This window comes from Camelus ferus, chromosome 3 (assembly GCF_009834535.1).
Source record: "Camelus ferus isolate YT-003-E chromosome 3, BCGSAC_Cfer_1.0, whole genome shotgun sequence".
NCBI classification, from domain to species: Eukaryota; Metazoa; Chordata; class Mammalia; order Artiodactyla; family Camelidae; genus Camelus; species Camelus ferus.
Window position 1 is genome coordinate 63874349 of NC_045698.1, and position 24174 is coordinate 63898522.

The window sequence follows — 24174 nt, forward strand, 5'->3', positions numbered from 1 at the left end:
TTAAAATTTGTAAAAGATACATGCTGTATATACACTGTTACTACAGCTAAGTACATTTTCCTGCCATCAAACTCTACCCCCCCAAAAAAACCCTAAAACATACAAAAAATTGCATATTAAAAAAAAAAGACTGGAAGGAAACAAAACAAAAGATTAATAGCAATTATCTTTGGGTGATGAATTGGGTGTTTTTTACTTGTCTATATTTTCTAAATTTTTTGAAGGCATAAGATGAAATTCTTCATTTAAAAAATAAATAAATAAACAGAGAAAACATGCCCAATTGCACCTTTCAATATTTATGTTTTAAAAATTAAAAGTGTCTTTAAACTAAAAAGAAGTACAATATTATCTTAATTTTCATATAAAAATCTGTGCATTAATGATTATAAATCTTGTGTGGGATAAACTGATGGCCTTCAGCATAATGTCATCTGTGGAGCCAGATGGATATGACATATTACTACCACCTGATGGCAGCATATCTAAACTGCAAGAAAGGTTATAAACAGGAAAATTATTTAAGTTGAATCCCTTCACCCAAAACTGACAAATTATGCATTTGCTTCTTAATAGTATTAAGAAACATCTGTTACTAAAAAGGTTACTACTGTTTTGAAAATATCATTCGCTATTAATGATCAATTTCATGTGATAGAAACATGTAGGCTTTGGAAACCAAGCTCTGATTATTAAAACTGATGTCATACGAAATTCTCTTCTCCAGAATTCGTCAGGTGTGAGCTGCATATAAAACATACACTAAAACTTTAAGGAAGGCTTTTCAGGAGACTTCTGAGCAGGGATGAATTCAAACTGAATTACCTTGAAACAAATACATTCTGGGAATCAAAGAGCCTTTTCATGAAAACAAAGAACTTATGAGAAAAACAATACCTCCTTTAGGCCACAGGCCACTCAGTTGCCTGATGAGACAGTCTTATTCAGGAATACGAGTTCTAAGTCAGACACAAGATTGGCATATATTTTCCTAATTTATGTAAGCACTTTTATGGACTGAGAAACACGATGCCGTAAGCATACACCTTGACTCTAGGGATCCGTTATCAAAGGTTTTTATTATAGCATCCTCCTGTGTCTCATTCAACAAAACCTAATAGATTACAGCAATGTGAATTAGAAAGGCTCAGCCGTTAGTCTACCTAAATCTGTTTCAATCAGGACTCAGCTTTTAGGCTAATCTCTAACATATGAATCTGGGTAGAGGCCAATAACTACAACTTACAAATAGAGTAAAGCCTTCCAGAGGGCTAGATATTTTAGTAATTTGTCCAAACACTGATAAAGGGATTGAGCAGTTGCATTTCACAGGACCTCCCTCATTGATACAAACTAAGACTGTTGAGCTGGCTTTTAAAATCACTTTGTTACAAATTCTAAAACAACAGAACTCATCTGCACCTGATTTGGTTTTTAGTTGGCTAAATATCTTGTCATTCTGTCATTCACCACTGCCTACATGTCTCACTGCTTTAAAAGTTCAATTGTTTGAAGTCTAGAAATTTATTGTCTACTTGTTATATGAAATAAATATTTTCAAAATTTAAGATGAATGTCAGTTTGTTATGTAATCTGACACTTTATCTTCCTTAATTGAGGTCAAAATTAATTTAAAAATTAATTTTCAACATCTAAAAAGTAACATTATTTTCGTATATGTGTAGTAATAATGCTGATAGGGATGGTAATCTTGGGTGGCAGGAGATCTATATATCCTTAGACTTAGATGATACAAGAGCTTAATCTATATTTTCAGAAATAACATGGTACTTGTCTTTATTTTGGTTTAAATGTTTTCTGTTCAACTATAAGTTGCTTTGAATTTTCTTTAGAAGCAAGGCCAGTCATGAATATACAGCCAAAGTAATTCAGAAAAAAAAAAAAAAAACCCAATTAGCACATTTATTACTAGATCCCAAACATTGGACCAAAAATGTCAAAAGACTAAAAATAGATGTATAGTCTCTACCCTAAATAGTTCAAATTACCAAATTTACACCATTGGTTGGCTTAGTAAGGATTTTTAAAGAGCATATTCTTAACTTTATTTGTAATATTAAGACCACTGAAAATATCCTAAATGTCCATCAATTGAGAATGATTAGTTATATTCATTCAGTGGAATCGAGCCATGAAAATAAACAAAGTAGAAATACAATTATCAACATGGATGACTCTAATAAATGTAATGCTGAGGGAAAACAAGGGACCAATGAATACCAACCATACAACAGTTTGAAAACATGCCATACAATGCTATATATTGTTCACGATTATATGCTTAGGTAGTAAAAGTGTAAAGAAATGTGCTAGAGTGGGGAGGGTATAGCTCAGTGGTAGAGTGTATGCCTAGCATGCATGAGGTCCTGGGTTCAATCCCCCGTACCTCCATTAAATAAATAAATAAATAAATAAATAAATAATAAATAAATAAACCAAATTACCTCTCTCTGCAAAAAAATTAATTAACTAATTAAATAATTTTTTTAATGTGCTGGAAAATGGAGTAAAATCTATAAAATGTTGAATCACTATGTTGTATACCTGAAACTAATAGTACTGTAAATGAACTACAATAACAAATACATGCATACAAATTTTTTAAAATGTACTGGAATGATCAACTTCACCAAATCCAGGGTGGGGATGACAGTGGGATGAGATGGAGGAGATGCACATAGTGAGTTTCAGCAGGAGTGGTAATGTTTTATTCCTTAAACTGGATGGTAGGTGCATGAATATTTGTTAGGGTACTCTTTCTGCCTTTTCATATGCCTCAACACTTCTTAATAAATCTGAACCCTAACATGCTTTAATTAATGACTCTGAATTATCTAAATTAATGATGTGTGCAAGTGGATGCGTTATTGAGAGGCTGTGTATAAATCAATTTATAAACCATTTTTAAAATGCAACATGCAGTATGCTTCTTTAAAAGATATTGGTAGTAATTTTCTCATTCAACATTCATTCCTAGGTTCCTTGAGTGTAAAAATTACTTATTAAATGAAGGTATGTTCAATAAACATTAACTGAATGCTGAATACATGGTAGGCACTGTGATATATGCTAAGGATCTAAACATGATTAAGACATGGCCCCATCCCTAAAGGAATTCTGTCTAGTGAGACAGATAGGCCTGTAAATGAATAACTACGTTATAGTAAGACTTGATAGGAGGTGTGTACAATGTGCTGAGGGAGTACGCAGTGGGGAGCCACTAAATGTGCCTCTGGGAGGTGTAGAAAAGGCTTCTCCCTGTGGAAAAGGAGATTATATGCAAGGATATTGATGCTTTAAGAAAATTAATGAAATCATTGTGCTTAGAATTCCCTGACACCTGACCCCTGAGAATTCAGTGCTGATCATCTAATCTCACTGCCATGTCACTTTAAAACTATATTTATCTGGATGGTAAAATATATTTATTTTTATGGTCACAACTACATTTATGCATGTATGTATGTGTGTATGTATATATGCACTGTCTTACTTCCAAAAGGATAGAGATGTCCTGCAATTAAACAGACAGCACTGAATAACAATAGCACAGGAGCTGATTAATATCAGGCTGGAGTAGTTGAGGACAGGGAGAGGAATGGAGGAAAAGAAAACAATTACGACATAAAGTCCGAACACTTAAGCTTACTGTAAAAACTCTTTCAAGATTTTAAACACATAGTCTTTATCACTCAGCCACAAAATAATTCAAATTGGAAAAAAGTATGCTCTACTGATAAAAATTATTAGAACTTCTTTGATGTAATGGTTACAGAAAAAATCTAGGTGTGCTTTCATAGAAAGTTACAATTTTTATTTTTCTTTTTTAGATCAGGATAGAGGTGTCATGGCAGTATTTTACAGTATGGGAAATGTAAACATTAAAAAAATGTAAAGCTTTTGAGACAGAAGGGAAGGGGGCAGGGCACAGCCACTCAAGGAATGACAGCAACGAAAATGGTGGAAGATTCGCCTCCTAGCTGGCCTTGAGGATTAAGTGGTTTGACTTCTAGTAGACCTTGAGCTTCATTATATGCTCATTCTAACAGTGTGATCAAATAACATGCCCGCAGGCGCCATGACAGCCCCAAGGCTAACGGCAAAAGGCCAAAGAATGGGCGGTGGCCCAATTCCTGGTGATCTCAGCCCCTTCCCCAGGGCAGTTGGATTGATCCCACCTGTAGGCATGTGAAGCTACTGAGACCATAAAAAGTAACAACACCACACCTAGTGGCCCTTTGCGCTCTTTCTCCCCTTTGGAGACAGCCCGCACTCTGTCTATGGAGTGTGTACCTACTTTTACTTTAACCTGAGTACCCAATTCCTACACTTCTTTCTTGCCTTTCTCTTGCCTTACGCTCTATGCAGTGTGTATCTCTCTAAATAAATCTACCTTAACTCAACGGTGGCTCACACTTGAATTCATTCCTGTGTGAAGCCAAGGACCGACACTTGGCAGGGCACGTCCCAGGGGCTCCACCGAGACCTGGGACTCAGCCCCTCTCACATCCACATCCGTTTTCCTTCATCACTTTTACATTTTTGATGCTCTTGTTTATATTTCTTACTGACAAATAGATTCAGTCTAAGAAAAAGGCTTTTTCAATTCTATCATGTGTTTAAAAACACAAAGAAATAGTTGTGAGGTTAATAGAACTTAGGATTTTTAAACAAATCTATTTACTAAAATTCCTTGTAATTAACAGGTAGTTAACACGAAAGAGGGCAGATGTATAAAAACTAGTATGTAATTAAACCATAATTCAGCCATGAAATAGAAACTTATTTTCCTGATACAAAGATATTTCTGGATAATATTTTTTAAAGGTTTAGAAAAGGATTCATAAAATGACTACTTCAATGGGTACAAAATGTAATAAGAAATTAGATATTCATGCTGAACTGTTTTCGATTTCAGAGGGGTTTTGGTTTGAGTAAGTTTTAACTATACTTTCAGGAAAAAACATCCTATTAGTAACACTCTCTTTAAGTCTTTCTCAATTGAATCCTCCCCTTTCCATTCCTACTGTGAAAGACAGGGCTCAGGTTCTTATCACCTCTCATTTGGACTATATAAATAGCCTCCCGAGATTCCTATCTATTGTCAACACATCTTTTGTTCAGAGTTATTCTATGAGGAAGACAGAATGAAAGAAATGTTAGAGTTAGGACCCTCTGTTATTTGTTGCTTTATATCATCAGTCCTCACCACAAAAGTTTAGAGAGGCTCTAGAATGGTTCAGATTGCTTCCAGAAAGTTCAGGCTCAGTGGAGGGCAGTGCCAACCTAAAAAGTCTGAAGCGCTTCCTGAAGAGTCAGCCATGTGTGAAATACTCCCCAACTTCCAATCAGTGGCATGGTAGCCCCCGTACTGGAGTGAGCCTGGCGTTATATCCCAAGGCACACTTAGAAGATCTCTTCTTCTTCCTGTAAAATTTACATCTGACTTGGGATCCCTCTTAGGAGGGACCGTAGTGATGATGTAAGCTACACGAAAGTGGCATGGGGTTTGTTAACAATATAAAGAACATTTTCCAGAAATGTTCTATAGGGGTAGTAGGGCATAGCAGTTTAATACCCATGACAAGCAAGAGTAAGTTAATGGACTTCTTTTTTGTCTGTGGAGACTTGTCTAGCCTCCATATTGCAGCACAGTTACTAAAATCGGAATGTGGCTTAACCCAATGAAATCATACAACTCGAAATCAGGAGAAAAGTGGGAAATTTGCACCAACATTTACTCTGTACTGATTCCCTTGATTCTCTTCCTGAGAAAGAGATAGAAAAAAGAAAAGAGAGGGAGAACATATGTACTAACAAAAATCAGAAGAAATTTGGGAACATATCTAATCTACATCATTATGTCCACTGCCCAGATGAATTCAATTACTAAGCCAGCCACTAAACAGATTTGACTACTAGTTATAAACTGAGGGTTATAACAATACCTATGGTCACATTGTGAGAAGACATGACATACAGCATACACTTTGATAGACTGCCTATAGGAGAGAAGACAGTTGCAGCATTGCTTGAGAACAAGTTTATAACAGCTAGTTGTACAACTTCTAAGAAACCATTGCATAAACTCTCCTAAGGAAGGGAGGGCATACATATGCATGTATATATGCAGTAACAGCAGAAAGACTGCAAATAATGTACACGCTCATCAAGAGGGAATTGGCTTATTATATGGAGAGATTGAAAAATATGCATTATGTAAAAGAAAATCAAATTGTAGTACACACACAAATCCCCATTTGTGTAAAAAGGGGAGTAGATTTTTGGATGCATGCATACATAGGTAGGGAATATTTCTGGATAGTTATACAATAGCTCATCAATTACCTCTGAAGAATAAGACAACTTGGAGGGTCAGAGGAGTAGGAAAACTTTCCAGCATCTCTGCCCTTCTGTACTGAACTTTTCCTTATATCTGCCTTTCTCGACTGTCTGAAATTTTCCCTGAATATACGTTACTTTTATAATGTAAAATACTTAATGGAAAAGAAGACTAGCACTTGATGACAGTATCCTCTGTCACGTTCTACCCATCTAAATTCACACCAGCTTAAGCTAATGCAAACACAACAGATGCCTATTGACTATCCTCTAGCCTACTTTATGCCAGGATGGTTTTAGGCAGTGGGAAAACAGTGATAGAGTTCATCTTTAAAGCAGAAATAAAGTAAATAATATCAGCCTCAGCCCCCCTCAACTCAGCTCCATCCCAGGTCCCACAGAAGGATATTCTTAAACATCATTCTAGAATAGAGTCTGTGATTAGCAAGGGCTGTGGTGTCAGTGACCCTCTTTAGACAGAGTGTTGACTCTGCTGAATCCTTGACTAGGCCCTGTTCCAGGGAAAGCTGTCAGGGTCGGGTTAGATCTCAAGGCATTAAACATCTACAGGAAAGATGAGCCAGTCACAGTAGCCACATCTCGCTACCAGGGCTCACTCCCCTTTTAGTGTTTCCTCCCCTATTCCTGCCCTCATGGCTGGGCTATCTTCACGGGGCACCTCTAGTTGGTGTCTCATGAGTGGGGGCTTATTTCCCCCGGACCATGAACTCTGATTCTCAGTGCGGAATAGTGCCCTGACTGTTGCTGGCTCAATCTCCTTATCAGGTCTGTATTTTTAGTACAATATTACTCATACTTTTCTTATTAAAACAGTTTATAAATAGGAAGACACTTAGTTCCCTTTCCTTATTTCCTGTGAAAAGATAATCACAATAATGTTCCTTAGGAATATTCCCAAACAATAATTCTTTATTGTCTCCTGGCTATTGGCCAAGAGTAGGTCAAGCTAACACACATAAAAATTAAAATTGTACTTTAAAAAACTGTCAAACACTTAAAATGTATGCATTATGTGAAAGAATCTCTTAATAATCATGGATGGATGGAGCTACTGATTCCACATTTTACCCGATGTAGCTCAGCCTCCTAAAGCAGAGATCTGAGGAAAGGACTGAGGGCAAAAATACAGGTCTCTGGAGAAAAGTTGGAACATCACAGACATTCAAATAATGGAGCTAATGTTGACAGAAAATGACGAGGAGAAAGTGGTTCAACATGCCACCTTGAAACATAGAGCATGGTTAAATTTATAGAAACCATGTATCCAATATTCTGTCATTCTCTCCCCCCACCCTGACCCCACCTCTCCTGGATCAAGACAAATGATACCATTTACTGTAGCACTTCTTGTTCTTGCTTCACATTAAAAAAAAAAAGTAGTAATCCTACACAGTGCCAGCAAAACTGACATCCTGGGGTACATGCAAAGATTGTCTGTAATTAGGAAAAAGAAGGATAGAAGAAACTCGTAATAATATAATTATATCTATCCAACTGAACATTAAGAGGAGAAAAATCATTCATGTCGTATTGTGAGCCCAAGAGAACTTCTATACCTCAATATCATGTCAAACTAATAATAAGTTCCATTCAGCTCAAAAAATATTTCAGGGCTATATGTGGTTTTTAAGTTACTGAACTGAGTCTGTGGATACAACATTCACGGTATTCCTCTTTGGCAGGTTATTTACCCTCCTGCTACCCACGCTGATATGTGTTAAAAGTAAATGATTCACTGTCACTGATTTCCACTGTCAGACCTCAGAGTCACCGAGCTCTGGCTTGAATGGAAATGAGGATGTAAAAGTGGCAATGGTCTGAGAGAGTGAAAGCCTCTCTTGAAGGGCAGGTGAAGGTTCAGTGACCTCTGGGCACTCTGGTCCATTCTGGTGAATTACTGCTTTGGGAAGCAAAAGACCCTGTGGCTCATAAAACCTGATGATATTAAGAAGGGGGAAGGAATTCACACTTAGAATTCAGGGTCACTGTTAAAAATACAACTTTAAAAATTCAAGGGTAAGGAAAAATACCATATTTAAAAATGAATTACTAATATTTTTTTCTTTTACTTTCTGGGAAAAGCCATATCATACAGATGCTCATTACTTATTCAATGTACACCATTGGGAGATAAATAGAACTGTTAGAATACAAAAATGCCAAAGGTAATTCAACTACTGCAGTGTAAGTGTGGCATAACTGATTCGTCATGACATACAATTTTCTAAAAGCTATTCTGTTAGAAGGCAATAAATGAGTGCATAAATGATTTACACTCTTCTGAACCATGGTTATTATTCAGTATTTTATTTTTAAAAATATATACACCCTATACTATTATGTTTATTCTCTAGAGTATAATAAAAACATAATTGAATTTGATGAAAAATAGACTTGATTCTAAATGTAGCATACAGCACATACAGCTCTCCCTTATTTTATCCCTTGTGAAGATCAATGGTCACTAGAGGTGGTTTTGCTCTAGGTTCGTTTTAATATATGGGCAATAAAATATTTTTAATTTAAAAATTATATCCTTATATTCCATGTCATATTTTCTTTTTAATACTAACATCTGAGTTTTGCCCTAAATAATAATTTATGAATGCAAAATACAATATTTTAATCACTGTTTTACCTCTAAATATGATTTCTTATCGACCAGATAGGGCAGGAAATTAACTACAGATGGTTTAGCAAATAAAAATGAAACAGTCTATGACAAAAGTATCAGAGTTCAGTGACTTGTTTTGATGGAGCCTCAAGGCCATTATGAACAAAGAAGGTTGCTTTATAAAAAATATTTAAAATTTATTTTAATAGAACCATCTCTAGAATATGTACATGTGACTTGTTAATCTATTTAAGCTAACACTATTTTCACTTAAGTTCCTTTGGGCTAGAAACTGTGTCATGCAATATATAAATTAATAATATATAAATTACACAAATACATAATTACATTGAAGTTTAATATAGTGATTTTATATTTATATATAATATAAATCATAATATACACTCTACATAGTAAGGTTAAGTAACATATACATGGTATTTAAAGTGTGTGTGTGTATATATATATATATATATATATAAAGGGTAGATATAAATTAAAAATAAGAGGCTTAATTATCCCTGTTGAAAATTGGGGGAAAGAGTTCCCTCACTTCCTTCTTCCTAAAGCATGTAACTTAGAAAATTGTAATTGTACATACTTTTTCATCTCTTTGAAATATATACCTTGGAAGACTAGACAGGCCTTTTGTCAACTTTCTTGGCCAGGTCTGTCTTTCTCAAGAACCTGGGAGCCATCTTTCGAAATGCAAACTCCCTAACTCCTGTTCCTGTGAAGAGCAGGAGCCAAACTTCAGCGGGTGCCTTGTTCCAGGATGCAAAACTGCTTCTTGTTATAAAGATATGAGAAGTTTGCTTCTCCTCAGGATGAAGCCAGCTAGCTTTACTCATGGAAAAGTGGGGATAAACTATGTGTGAAAAAAATGTGCTGTCAAATCCTTTGTTGGAGGACTGGTTACTGTTTATCTTGAAAACATGCATGTAATGGGTGTACCCACTAGACTATATAAAGGGTGTGATTCCTTTCGGTCTTTTCAGTCTGTCAGCAGATGACCTGGGATGAGTTTTGCATTCTGGTTTACTGCCTGTTGAATAACAGAAATGTTTTCTCTTCTGCCTTTGTGGAGATGATTTCTGGGATGGGAGATTTTGTTTGTAATTAAAATTCCCCAACAATATGTTATCTTTTGAATTTAAGTTATCTATGCCCATTATTAAGATGAAAAAGTAACTGTATTCTCATATGTGAAATAAAATTCCTATTTTATGGCAAGACAAGGAAAATTTAAACAGAAAAAATTCCTCTCTGTCCTATGGTCTCCTTTTCCCCCACACTATGCATTGTTTATCTGCATTAGGCATTGACTAAACCTCCCCCATTGGCAGGAATATCTGCTCAGTCTTAAAAAGTAACATTCTCCAAGCATCAACAAGACAACTCCTTAAAAGATAACATTTCTTCTTGATCTTGTAAGGGGTCACATGACCCACCAGGAGGACACTTAAATCTGGATTTTGTTAAACTGTCAATAATATGCCATTTGATGTACAGCCCTGTCTCCAAAAACTTAACTGTGCCTTGATTTCTAACCGGCAGAACAGTCAGAGCTTTCTGAGGTGCTATTCCTGGGTTATAATTCTCAAATTCGGCTCGAATAAAATTTTCCATTTCTTTCTCAGATCAACTGAATAACTTTTCATTGACACATATAAAACATGAATTAGAAAATCACAGGAAAATTTCACTTGCTTGATTCAGTTTCTTTGACAATTCAATATAACTATACTTTAAATTAAAAAAAAATACTATATATCGTCCTGTAATATAAATTTTCACTGTGTATAATATTTGTAACCCACATGAGGTGAATTTTTAGAATCTTTGACCAAAAGGATTCAAATAAGTGAGCTGACTCTAAGGTCCACAAATACATATCGAGACAGAGCCCCTTCTATCAGAGAGTATGTATTGGTAGAAATATGTTTAGCTACCCGGCTTCCCCCAGTGTTGGGTAATGCTAATTTTTGAGTAGGTGATAAAGACTAACTATGCATATGTGGACTCCCTAGCCTCCCAAGTAAGTGAGGAAACTTAAAATGATAAATATTATGAGACAGGATGGAAGGGGGCAGGGGACAGCCATTCAAGGAATGTTACAGCAATTAACATCAAAATGGTGAAAGATTCAACCCCCAGGAGACCTTGAGGCTCAAGATGATGAGAGATTCAACTTCTAGCAGAACTTGAGCTTCATTATACGCTCATTGTAATATATTAACATAGTGAATAACACGCCCACAGGCACCAAGGCAATCCCGAGGCTGGCCATAAAAGGTCAAAGAGTGGGAAATGGCCAACTTCCTGGGAATCCCAGCCCCTTCCCCTTAGACTGGTCCTTCCACTTATTAGCATATGAAGCCACCAAGTCCATAAAAACCAGCAACAAGGTGCCTCTCGGCCACCCCTCTCTCTCCCTCTTTGGATATGGCCTGCACTGAGTGTGTACCTACTTTTAATCTGAGCACCCAATCCCCACACCTTGTAGACTTTCTCTTGCCTTTCAATGTATCTCTCAGAATAAATCTACCTTCACTCAACTGTGGGTCACTCTTGAATTCTTTCCTGTGCGAACCCAAGGACCTAAACTTGGGGCATGTCCCAGGGGCTGAACCGAGACCTGGGACTCGGCCCTTCTCATGCCCCACATCTGTTTTCCTGCATTAATTACATTAAAATAATTTAATTTTAATGTTTTGCTTTCAGCAGTTTGAGCAATCCATGGCCTTATACTACCATTTTATTTTCATACCTTAATTTCAGAATTTTGGTTTCTGTGTTTATCCACCAAGTGGGAATGCTTAACTCTAAACATATTAATGAAAATTCAGGCCATCAATACTGGCAAACTAAGAAATCATGAAAAGTGTAGAGGAGCAAAATTTGCCACCCTAAAAATAAAGCATGTCTCTTTGGCATATTATTTTACATTGATTGTTTTCTAAGAAACAGAAGATGCGGTAAACACTCTGAAAACCAAGTAGGAGTTAATCTCTTGTAAGAAATATTCACATTTATAAGAGAAATCTCCATTTGTAAGGGTGCCCTGACTATACCAGGCAGAAGAGGATGACCAAATCTCTAGCAACTCTTATTAACGGAGAAGGCACTTACCTAAATCTGCATAACAACCTTATTCTTGTTTAACTGTGTTTTTCCTGGTAACCTCCCATAACTGACTGTCCACACCTTCAAGATCCTTTTTTTCTCTTTAGCTGAAAATGGTATTTAAGGTGAGGGAGGGTTTTGGCCATTTTGGCCAGTTATTCAGTTTTTCTGGGTTTCTCCCATTTGTACATGTTATTATACTTTTGTTCAATTTTCTCCTTTTAATCTGTCTCATGTCAATTTAATTATTAGACCTCCCAGAAGAATCTAGAAGAGTAGAGGAAAATTTCTTCCTCCTCAACAACAGTAATTCAATAAACTTCATTTGAAGGCAGTGCCTATATTTTCTAGCCTTATTTAATGTAGTAATCAGATAAGGAAAATCATCTTAAATTCTAGAGAGGAGGGTCTAATCAATTTTTTTTCAGGAAAGTTAATGATAATTAAAACTTAAAATTATCTTGAGAGCAGGAAACACTAAATCTAGACTAAATAAAAGTTCATGTAAATAAAATATAAAAGCAAATTGTTTTAAATAATTAGTAATAGTTACCTTGTAGCATTTTGTTCTATCTTTTCATCAATGTCACTGAAGATCTGTTTAAACTCCAAGTCTCCAGGAAATGAATTTAACAAACAATGTAGGTTAAAAGAATTATGGGAATATTCATCTCCACAATCCATTCTGAGGAATAAGAATAAAAAACATGTCAGTTTACCCAAAATAAAGGAAAATACCCCACCTCAAGTGGTGATACTAACCCAAAAATAATAATTCCCATTTATAGGTAAAATATAGCAGTAGAAGAACTAGGGTATTATTTAGCTAGGTAGAGTGTTTTGTTATTTAAATTTCATGAGGTGTGATCTAATTTTCACAGTTCTCTTTGGTTTGAAAGCTGAACAAAACAGTTCAGAGTACTTAAGCATCCTGCTGCTTCTCACAGTAACCAAGAGCTGCAAAGGAAATCACAAAGTCTCAGAGACCACTGTGAACAAGGCTGAGTGCAGCAAGATTTCAATAGCTTCCCTTCACCTTATCAACATACTGACCTAGTAACTGTAACCTCAGAATTTTTCAAGTGTTGTCCCCTGACTCTATTTTTACATGAAGAAGGCAAAATTTCCCTTGGGTTCCTCTAACACCCCTGTCTACCTAAGTACTGATAACTGAAACTTAAATACTCCTTCTAAAGGGAAAATATGCATTTTCCCACTATCAAAACTTCATTTTTTTCATTCCATAGGTACTCAGTGAATGCTTGCTACGTAACAGGCACTGTAGTAGAATCTGGGGGTACATCTCCAACAAGTCAGAGTCCCTGCTCTCATGGAGTTTTTGTTCCAGTAAGGAAGGTAAATTTTAAAACCACATAACCAGATATATTTTATAAACAATCACACAGGGAGAAGTGCTATGAGAACAAATAAAGCAGGACAATGGGACAGACTAAGAATAATAGAGTTGGGGCAGAGTGTGAATTATTTTACTTAGAGATGTAATTTTTAGACATAAAATGTACTTATAGAGTAATCTGATGCCTGACTGTGTAAATAAATGAGAAATTTAAACATTAAATTATAACACATATACATACAAGAAATAGTAAAAAGAAAAAGGCTTGGGAAAATGTGATTTTAGTTTGAATAAATCCAAAATACTTGAAAAGTTGTCAAAAAAGTTTTGCAGAAGCTACAACACTGATACCCTCATCCTTAATTATTTAATTATTAATAAATTTAGGTAATTTCCCAGAACAGAGTACCTCATTCCTGATCTCTACCCTGCACTTCCTTTCAGGGAGTGTTGGGAGGTCAGCAGCTGCAGTGGATTGTGATTTAATCCAAGCAGAGTTAGATGGCAAGTGCCAATGTGATTCAATCCTTGTAGAGGCAGATGGCAAGTGCCAGTTTTTAGTTGGCAGCATATTATAGGTAAATATTTGTTTCCAAATGAGAAATTACACCTTTCACTGCAAAACATTTTAAAATAGGAGAATCCTAATGTATGAGGATTTTGGTGTTTTAAAATTATATATCCATGCTTATTCTGTATTTGGAGCTAATTGAGTTTCAAATGACAAGTCTTGTGATGCCATGGACTTTTACATTGAAACGGCCTAGTTAGTTTTTCATTTTTTTTTTTAAATAAAATCTCTGAAGAAAAATAAAAGATTTATTTCAAAACTACTTCCTTGAAGTTCCAGATAGGACCTATGAGAAATCTTCAGCTATTTCAGTATGTGATAATAAATTATATTATTGTAAAATTTAATTGAATTATTAAAAGGACACTGTAAGTTTGTTTCTGAAGCTTATCTCAGAAATCTTTGGATGGAGATCCAATGCCCCAAGACCTGCAACCAAGATAGTATACATACTGGAAAAGATATAATTTAAGGACTATATAAAACCTAGATGGAAGGACCTTTATCAGGTCTTTTTAACTAGCTCATGCACAGTGAAACTGAAGGGAACTGACTCTTGGGTTACTATATCCACTTACAAAGGGCCTCTGCACTGGACTGGCATACAGAGTAGACCACAAAATCACCCGAAAACAATGCTCAAACAAAGGAAAAGCTACCAGACCAGGATGAGAAGATGACATCTGAGGTATACAGCTGACCCAAGACACCAAACCAGGCCTGTGTAGCAATTACTTTGATAATTGCTCACACTTCCACTTATGAACTAAATATATATTTCACAATCTTACAAGTTAATCCAATTGTTAGGTTATGATCAATTACCTATATCCAGTACTTCTGGGTTACCTTGGTGGATTTCTCCACCGTCTCTAATTGGATAGCCATTAGTAAATTTGTTCTAGAAGAAAGAAATTATAGTTCTGTTCAGGCCACTGAACAGATTGATTAAGATCTGTTACTAGATCAATACTAAAAAACTTAGTATTGATATTACTAAGTGGGTGGGATTCCCGCACCCGGCCAATTAATAATACCTGCTCTAAGCCTGGCCAGAAATATAAATTTTCTTATAAGGTAACTCAAGCTCAATCAAGGCAACAAGCAAAATTTCAGCCAAGGAATATAACCTTCCTCAATTATGAGCTGAACTTACATGGTTAACACCAAGGTACAGTCATTTAAGTATAAAGGCTCCCTTATGTTTGGAAAAATTAAACTGTACTAAGGACAACCAGCCTAATAACACGAGGAAATTTGGCTGGGTGTCTTATGAACAACGCCTGTACAGAACACACTAAGTCAGGTGACCTGGGGTTACACTGGGCTGCATCTCACAGACGTTCTTGACTTAAATTCTTACTTATGACTTTCCTAACACTGCTAACTATATTATTCATATTTTGCCTATTTTACAAAGTTGTTGTTTCTTGTATTACCAAACGTGTGACTGAGTCTCTGATAAAATCATGACTAGGCGACTTGAAGCTGTAGATCAGATATATACTTCTGTATGAGACCAGTGACGGTAATAGTGTAACTCTAGATATGGGAAGAAGTAACAAGAGGGAATATTTTCCTGGACCATAACAGACTAGTAAGACCAGTGATCCAGAGACTTTCTGCTACTGTTAACTAGGCCTAGTCCTGTAATAGTACATTGAGTGGCTTATCAATGAAATCCTTGCCTGATCTAGGAATAAGCATTTCTAGCACTATGGAACAAAATGGCCATACAATACTTCCCAAACTATGGTCGAATTTATGACCATGAGGGGACCCTACCAACTAAAAATTGGCATTTGCCATTTGCCTCTACAAGGACTGACTCACGTTGGCACTTGCCATCTAACTCTGCTTGAATTAAATCACAATCCACTGCAGCTGCTGACCTCCGACACTCCCTGGAAGGAGTTCAGGGTGGAGATCAGGAATGAGGTGCTCTGTGCTCTGGGAAAACTGGCAAACAGGCCCTCAGTTAGTTAGATATTTTCAAGAGAAAATTTGATGAGCCCAAATCTAGTATCTCCACATCTCTAGAAAAGCACTAAAATCAGTAATGGTGACATCTGCTCCTTGTGACTAGCAGAAAGCCTCTGCCTAAACGTGTGCCTGATTGCACGAATCCCCCTTCACTAAAATCATATGTAACACTGAGAACCCCCTGCCACTTCAGAGCAGCTCCTCAGGGGAATCCGAGATGCTGTCTTGCAGACTATAGTCCTCATTTTGCCCCAAATAAAACTTAACTCATAACTCTCATGTTGTGTGATTTTATTTCAGTCAACAGTGCCATAATTAATATTAACTTTAGATCAGTTAATATTACATAAAATCCCCAAAACTATAAGTTTAGTGTCGGAAAACCCTATTATCATCAGAAGTTACACTTTTTAGGATAACAAAACCTTAGTATTTTCATATACCAATGAGTTTGATATCTTCGTATCTTCCTAGCAGCTCAATTAGTTTTAGTTATTATCAGAACAGTCATTTTGTTAGAGCAGGCAGGTAGCTAGATATGAGCAGAGAAAGGTTAACACAGGCCAAATGACAAGAAACCATATATCTTATGAGCAATAGAGGTCCTTGGGAAGACCAAGAAAAGCAGGAACCTCCGGACTCATAAGAAACAATACATTTTGGGTTGGCAAGCATCCTGAAAGCAGACAAAGAAAGGTGGGACAAGAAAGGAATGTCCACAGCCCAAATGTAACCTTTTGTTCATTACGGCCTCATCCAACTTCCTGATCAAGACTGAAAAAGGACAAAAATATCCGTCCTCCCATCAGGAAGGTGGAGCTGAGATAAAGATCAGAAAAGACAATCCCAAGCCCCTCCCCAACAATGAATATTCTGCCCATTCATTTTTACACCCCATATAACCAGCTTGCCAAAGAAGCCTGGGGCTGCTACCCACCTGGGTCTGCCCGCTCTCGCCTTGAGAGCATACTATCTATAACTTAATAAATCCTTGTTTTGCTTTCTTGACCTCCATGTCTCGTTTCTGAATTCTTTCTGCAATGAGACTAGAACCTGTTCTCTAACAACAATGTCTAAATTCAATGGCCAATATTACTAATAATGAATTCAACTTATGTATTTGCATATTTTTGAAACTTTCTGGGTAGTTCAACTTTTTGGATTTTGAGTTATTCAAAAATTGTTCCAAGAAAATAAAATTTCACTTTTGGAATGAAGAGATTTAAATGCTTGAGGGTTCTTGTAGAGAACTCAAACTTAATAAATACTCTGTTTGTACCCAGCTTGTCTGTAATAGAACAAGTTATACACAATACTCTGTTCAGAGTTTTTCTAATTTTTCAATATTATAAGGCCTCATTAGTTCAGACTCCACATATTCAAAACTAAAGAAAGTATGTGTAGAAGTCAGTTTAAGTATAATAGCAAATTAGTAATATGATTTGTGTGTATTTACCATGTACAAGGTAGTATGTATAATAACCTTCCTTAATCTTCATTATAACTCTACAAAATAGTTATTATCATCATTTATAAGGGAGGGAACTTGGGCCTAAAGAAATTAACTAACATGCCCACATTATATAGCTATCTGTATTAGTGGTAGGGTTTGAACCCAGATCTATTTGGTTCTTTAACTTGAGGTTGCTGGTCTTGAGAAATGAATCAGTTACTCCATACAAAATGTTACAAACACAACATTGTAAATCAACTATATTTCAATTAAAAAAGAAAACACATTGCAGGATGTGGAAATGATATTAACCAAAATGTTAAAATGGTTATCCTTGGACAGACTGGATAGCCTATGGTTGATTTTTACTTTCTTTTTTTTTTTTCTTTAAAATCTCAAATTCATGTTCTTTTGCCTTTTTTCTTTTTTAAAACTAAAAATTGGTTAAAAAAAAAAAAAGAAAGGCCAGAGCCAAAGGCAGGGCACAAAAATAAGACTTTCCCCCGCTGCCCACTCCCCTCCCTCCTTTAGCCTTGGCCTCCTGGGGTAGGGTCCAGTGGCCAGGCATTGGTTTGCAATTGGTTTTCATAGTCTTCTTATGGAAGAGTCCTTATCCTGCGCGTTCTGCTTGTGGTTTTCTGTTGGCTATGTTCTAGGCTGGATATGGTTGAAGGACTGGATTGTGACAAAGCTAGGCTGCTATTTTCCCATTCACACTCACTCTTCTCCTGCTGTGTGGAACTCGTGTTTCCATCTTAAATGGCAGAGAAGAAGAATATGTTTCCAAGGGTCCTTGATGTTGCCCCCCTCATCCCAGAAGGAAAGTGGAATGGAGGGGACTCTTAATTCCTATTTTCTTCTTTATACTTAGCATCTTCCTATGTTTTTACAGTAAGTACTTATCATTTTATATATAATTAGGAAAAATAGTTTAAAAAGAAATTAGCTCTGCTCTCAGGAGGTGTATGATCTTTTATTTTACATTTTATATCTGTTTTCGTTTGAAAAATCTTACAACAATAACACTTCTTTCTTGCCAACTCATGTTTATCATTTCTTTCAAAATCTGATTCAACCTTACATAGTTCCTAAATATCTCTTAACTAATTAAGAGCATTTCACCAAACTTTTTGTATTATTTTATGGTATTTGTTCTTATAAATGCTGTTATAAGAAAATGAGTTGTTTTATATTATTTCAGTATTAAATGTGTATGTCATGTCCTTTACTGAACTCAGCTCTGGGGTAAACCAATAATGGACACGTTGATCATTCAGATGAAGTAGGTGACCATGATTTCAAAGGTTTTCCAGTGTACACGGTTGTATGATTTTCTCTGCTTAACCTTACTAGAGAAGTTAACCAATATTCACAAAGACTATATACTAAAGGAGTATCATTTGATAACAGTGATGGAGTACCAGAATGATAATGGTTCAGAGTTTCCACGTGACTGGCACAGACCTGTGACGCTTCCATATTTGTGATAAGGTTCCAAGGTGATGAAGGAGAAGAGAGACAAAAGTCATCTTTATAGGTAAACAAGCAGTAAGTTTAAGATGTTGTGTGACAGGATAAAAGAAAACTTGATGGGCAAAATATAGCAATAAGATCAGAAAATTAACCTGAGTGAATAGGTATGCACAGGACCAACACAAGAAATTAATAAAGGAAGGAGAGTAGACTGATAGGTGATGCTAAGGTTTGGATTTAGAAGTTTTCTCATTAATGGCAGTATTCCCTGCAGGACTATGATAAGAAAGAAGCATGCACTGAATGTGTATGAGCACAGATGCCAAATTTCCCATTTCCTTACATGTACTTTGTGGGTCCACAATGTGTCTAACACTGTGCTGCATATCAGGAACAGAGAGTGAGTTATTGAACTGTTCAATAACTGTTCAATAACAGTAATAAGGAACAGTAATAAGAATAACAGTAATAACAATAACAGTAATAAGAATAAGACCATAAGAAATGGAGAAGTAGAAAGATCACTGCTATTCTCTAAGTAAAAGATAACTATGACTTCAACAATAGAAAAGTCAGTTATTGAGGGACCAATGTAGTTTGGCAAATACTTCAGTGACATTTCAAAAAGACAGAACTGCCTTTTAAAAAATCTAAGGGGAAAAAGAAAGGCTAACAAGCCACAGATTAAGATATAGCTTTATACTCTGTTTATGCTCCTATTAAATTATCATCAGGGACACAGTAATAATTTGACATGATGCATTAAGTCTCTTATTCTAATCCATGATCAGTCAAAGATGGGAACTATAAATTTTTAAAGTACAATAACTTTGGTTTGGAAATTGCCATTCCACAACACTGTTTTTATTTATTAATTTTTTTTTTAAGAGGAGGTGCTGGGGATTGAACCCAGGACCTTGTGCATGCTAAACATGCCCTCTGCCACTTGAGCTATACCGTCCAAACCACAACACTGTTTTTAAATGTTTATTCTCCTGTAGTGTTCCTGAAAATTTTTTGTATAAGATTAAAAAAAGTGTTTACTATTTCAAACACGTACTAACAGCCAGTCTAATATTAATTAAAGATGAGTTATGTTTGAAGAATTATATCTAAGCCAAACATCTGTAGATCAGGTTTCAGCCATGGGCAAATTACAATAGTTGAGTTATAAATTTCTAAGAACAGTGACTATAATAAAATAAGAACATATTATAAGCACTGCCAGAAAAGATTACAGTAAAGCAATAAAAAAAGAATCACACCTTACGTGATCAAAAGAAAGCACACAAAAATAATTTGGGACTCTCATTTGTCCTTTAACATATTTTAAAATGATACCTTTCTATCCTAGGGTCTCTTTTTCTGTATTTCAGCACATATAATCGTCAGAGTCCTTATTTTATCATTTTTTGGTTTCTTCAATAATAAAAATCCTGAGTGCCATTCTTCTTAAGACCAACATGATTAAAAAAGAAGTGAAAGAAGATAGAAAAGCCAACCAGTGGGAAGAAATCCATGTTGAAGTTTAGTTAGTAAAGGAAACATATGGATCATGTGATTTTTCCTCTGTGGAAAAGCCCAGTGAGGAGGATCACATGCATTTTTAGATCTATGGACAGGCTATGGAATTACTGTGTCCACCAGCTCCAGCTCACCTGAATTCCTACTATTTAATATCACTGTCTAACCTGAAATAAACACTGCTAATTAGCACGGTAAGAAAGTGGGGTACCCTGATTAATTAAAAATAATTATACATTATACATATAAGTGAATGAGTATCAAAATGTTATACTATAATAAAATACATTTAACTCAGAACACTGAAGCAAGAATCAATAGATTTGAGCCTTGATCCTGGTCTGCTAATGTCTCTATGACTTTGGGTAAGTCACTCAATCTGTCAAGAGGGATGGAGCTTATGTTCCTCATTTACAAAATGCGGTGAATGGATTTATTAGGCTCTGAGGGTTCTTCTAGCTATAAATTTGTTGTATTCTATTAAAAAAAAAAAAAGGTAGGATAAGGACATATTTCTGAACCACCCAAATTAACTCTTCCAATGGACTAGTATGTTCATCAGTACCATCATTTTTCCTGTATCTTGGACTCTCAGAGCTATTTTTAATTTTTCCCTTTTCCCTTCCCTAGGGCTGCTACATGCAAAGCTTAAGTAGAGTCGATAGCTTAGCAAGAAATCTTACGTGAAAAGAGGAAATGTGAGGCAGCAAGACATTCTTTTATGATAACAGGTAGATACCTGGACCGATTTTCCATCCCCCAACTTTGCAGCTCTCTAAAATAGTCTAAGAAGCAATCAGCCCACATTTCTGGGCTCCTCTGAATTGAAATGCTCTTCACTCAACAAAGGATCTCTGAGACCAACTGACTTTGGTCATTATGCCTCCACAAAGAAAAGGGTGACATTAGGGAATCATACCTTTACAGCCATCATGTATCCTTGAGTTATTATTCTTGAAATTTTTATATAATTTGTATCATTCTTTGTATTGCTGGTTTGGTATGAGTTGCTGGTTTGATAGAAAAGCAAAGTGAAAAGAAACCTTGACCAGGTAGCCATGGAATAGGTACTATTATAACCTGCATATTAAAGATGTGGAAGCTGAGGCACAGAGAGGTTCATGACTTGCCCAAGATCACTTGCATATGAAGTGGTAAAGCTGGGATTCAGACTGCATCAAAGGCTGTCCTTAATCACAATGCTATAAGCTGCCTCTCTGTATAAACTTGTACTTTAAAAAAAACTATTATTTTACCTCTTATATATGTTGGCTTGTTTACTGCCATGTATAGTTAATATCTTTCCCTAGAAACATTATGAATTTCATTCATTATGAAACCTATGTAATTACCAAATTTTTTTAAACATTTTTTATTGAGTTATAGTCATTTTACAATTTTGTGTCAAATTCCAGTGTAGAGCACAATTTTTCAGTTATACATGAACATACATATATTCATTGTCACATTATTTTTTTTGCTGTGAGCTACCACAAGATCTTGTATATATTTCCCTGTGCTATACAGTATAATCTTGTTTATCTATTCCACATGTGCCTGTCAGTATCTACAAATTTTTGAACTCTCAGTCTATCCCTTCCCACCCAAAATTTTTTTGTTTTTTTTAAGGCTAGTTATTCCCCTGTGATATTTCAGAGTGGCAAAAAATTTACTTCTTTTCATCAGTTATTGAGAGGTGAAATGTTAATGTTTTAGCATTCCCCAAAGACTGAGAAATAACTCAAATGGATCTCAATTTTTTGATAGTCATTTCAAATACCTTGTACATTAAAGTCTTATATTAGGAAATAATGAGCTTGTTATTTTATTCAATTTATTTTTTCAACTCTCAGCTATATATTAGCTTTCCTCCCACAGACTGTTACGGTTTCTACTAATAATTGTGGAAGTTCTGATTATTATAATTACATGGGCTAGAATATCAATCTGCATCCAGTAAGCACTCATATTAACATACTACAGTTGTTAAAACCCCGCTTGATAAAATATAAAAAACTTCATTGCAACTCCTCTATTAGTAATTTATATATGTGTATGTATGAAGTAGAAATTGACAGGATCAGTCGGAACACACTATCGTAGCTTGACAGGCAAACAGAATTAATTGTCATATGCTTTACTCGCCAAGTTGACATTGCTTTATTTTTCAGTGCACTTTTCTTTCCAGAAAATATTTTCATTTTAATAACTCTTTATAATCTTCAATATGTAACCCTAGCCATCTCTTGCTTTAATACAACAGTGAAACCAAGATAATTAAAAATGAATTTTAATTTCAGCATTCTTTTATAACTTGGAATTCATATTTCATATGATTTAGAAGTCATAAAATTATTATATATTTTGAGATTAGAACTAAATAACGTTACAAATCATGGGGTTATGATTAACTAATAAATTTTCAAGTACAGTAAAACCTTATTAATTTGGAAAACAGTACATCTGCATTAGAGAGTTCAAGGTATGGGGCACTTTTTAAAAGAAATTTGTATTATGTAGCAACTGGGAATAATAAACAGCTTATGAGATGTCAATTATATTTGTAAGAAACTCTCTTTTAATAATTAGATAAGAATGCTTTGAACTTAGCATGCACTTTGTATCTAAATGGGTGCTTCTAAAGGAGTCAGAGTTCTTAAGGTATGTTCCAAGAGTTGAAGAATTTCTTCTAAAATGTTAATAGTAATGATTAGCTAGATATATTAATGTGATACTATTCTCCTAAATTTTGGTAATATTATTAATTAATATTAATTTGATGAATAAATCTATCCATTGGCATACCCTTTTATGAATTTTGGGGCTTTGTTACAGCAATTATCACCAACTAGTCTTTTATCATCAATATCTCTTTCAGCTGACTATAAACATGTTCAAGTTTCTTGCTTTTTAGAAACCAGCAAAACCCTCCCTAGGACCCCCTTCCTTTCATGGCCCAGCATCTCCAAATAGCACTCCATGCTTTTTAATCTTATGTTCTTATCTCTCATTACTTCTCAACCCAGAGCAATCTGGTTTCTGCCTCCATCCTTATACCGAAACTGAGAAAAAATATTTTCAGTTCCTATCATACTCAATCTCTGCACTACTTGGTACTGATAGCTTCTCCTTCCTTGAAGTTGTCTTCTCTCTTGCCAGCTTTCCTATGTATTACAACTTCCTAGATGTCTTCTAGTCTCTCACACCATTTATTCAGAAGCTGCCAGTAGAAGTCCCCACTTTGGGCAGCTGGACAGCTCACATTTCTTTTTATATCTGATATACAGTGTACAGATACACAATGGTGGTACATTTGTATGCTAGAAGACCCAGCTTTCCTGGTCATAACTAATTGATACAGGTTAGAAATAGGACCCAAGCTAAACCTCTGGATGCACAGTAAATGAATTTTGAAATCTGGAATGAAGGCAGGGACAGGGAATCACTGATAGTATACCAACCACTTACATTTAAACCTCCCAAGAGAAGGTGCATGGATTTTTTTGGCTGAGGCCCCTGTAATCGCCCAGTTCCTGTCTTCTTCTGACTAACTGACTGGTCATACAGTTTTCTTTTGTTTCTCTGAGATACACACAATAAATTCTTTCCCTGCTCTACTGCCCAACAGCCACTTTTTGTTTTTTTTTTCTGCTTAAATTAACCAGAGTAGTTTTTATTAAACTTTATCA

The 24174-nt window shown here is 35.5% G+C and overlaps 1 protein-coding gene across 8 annotated transcripts in view; it reads right to left on the bottom strand.

Moving 5' to 3' along the window:
* The window catches only part of KIAA0825 (KIAA0825 ortholog), a 349875-nt gene that overhangs the window by 295679 nt on the left and 30022 nt on the right, over nt 1-24174 (bottom strand). For 7 of the 8 annotated variants that reach the window (XM_032476137.1, XM_032476164.1, XM_032476157.1 and 4 more), the window contains exon 3: nt 12678-12809. The exons of the other annotated variant lie outside the window; for it this stretch is intronic. In XM_032476137.1, coding sequence (XP_032332028.1) covers nt 12678-12808 — 131 coding nt within the window. In that variant the 5' untranslated portion in view covers nt 12809. The remainder of the gene's footprint in view (nt 1-12677; nt 12810-24174) is intronic. 8 annotated transcript variants of the gene reach the window in all.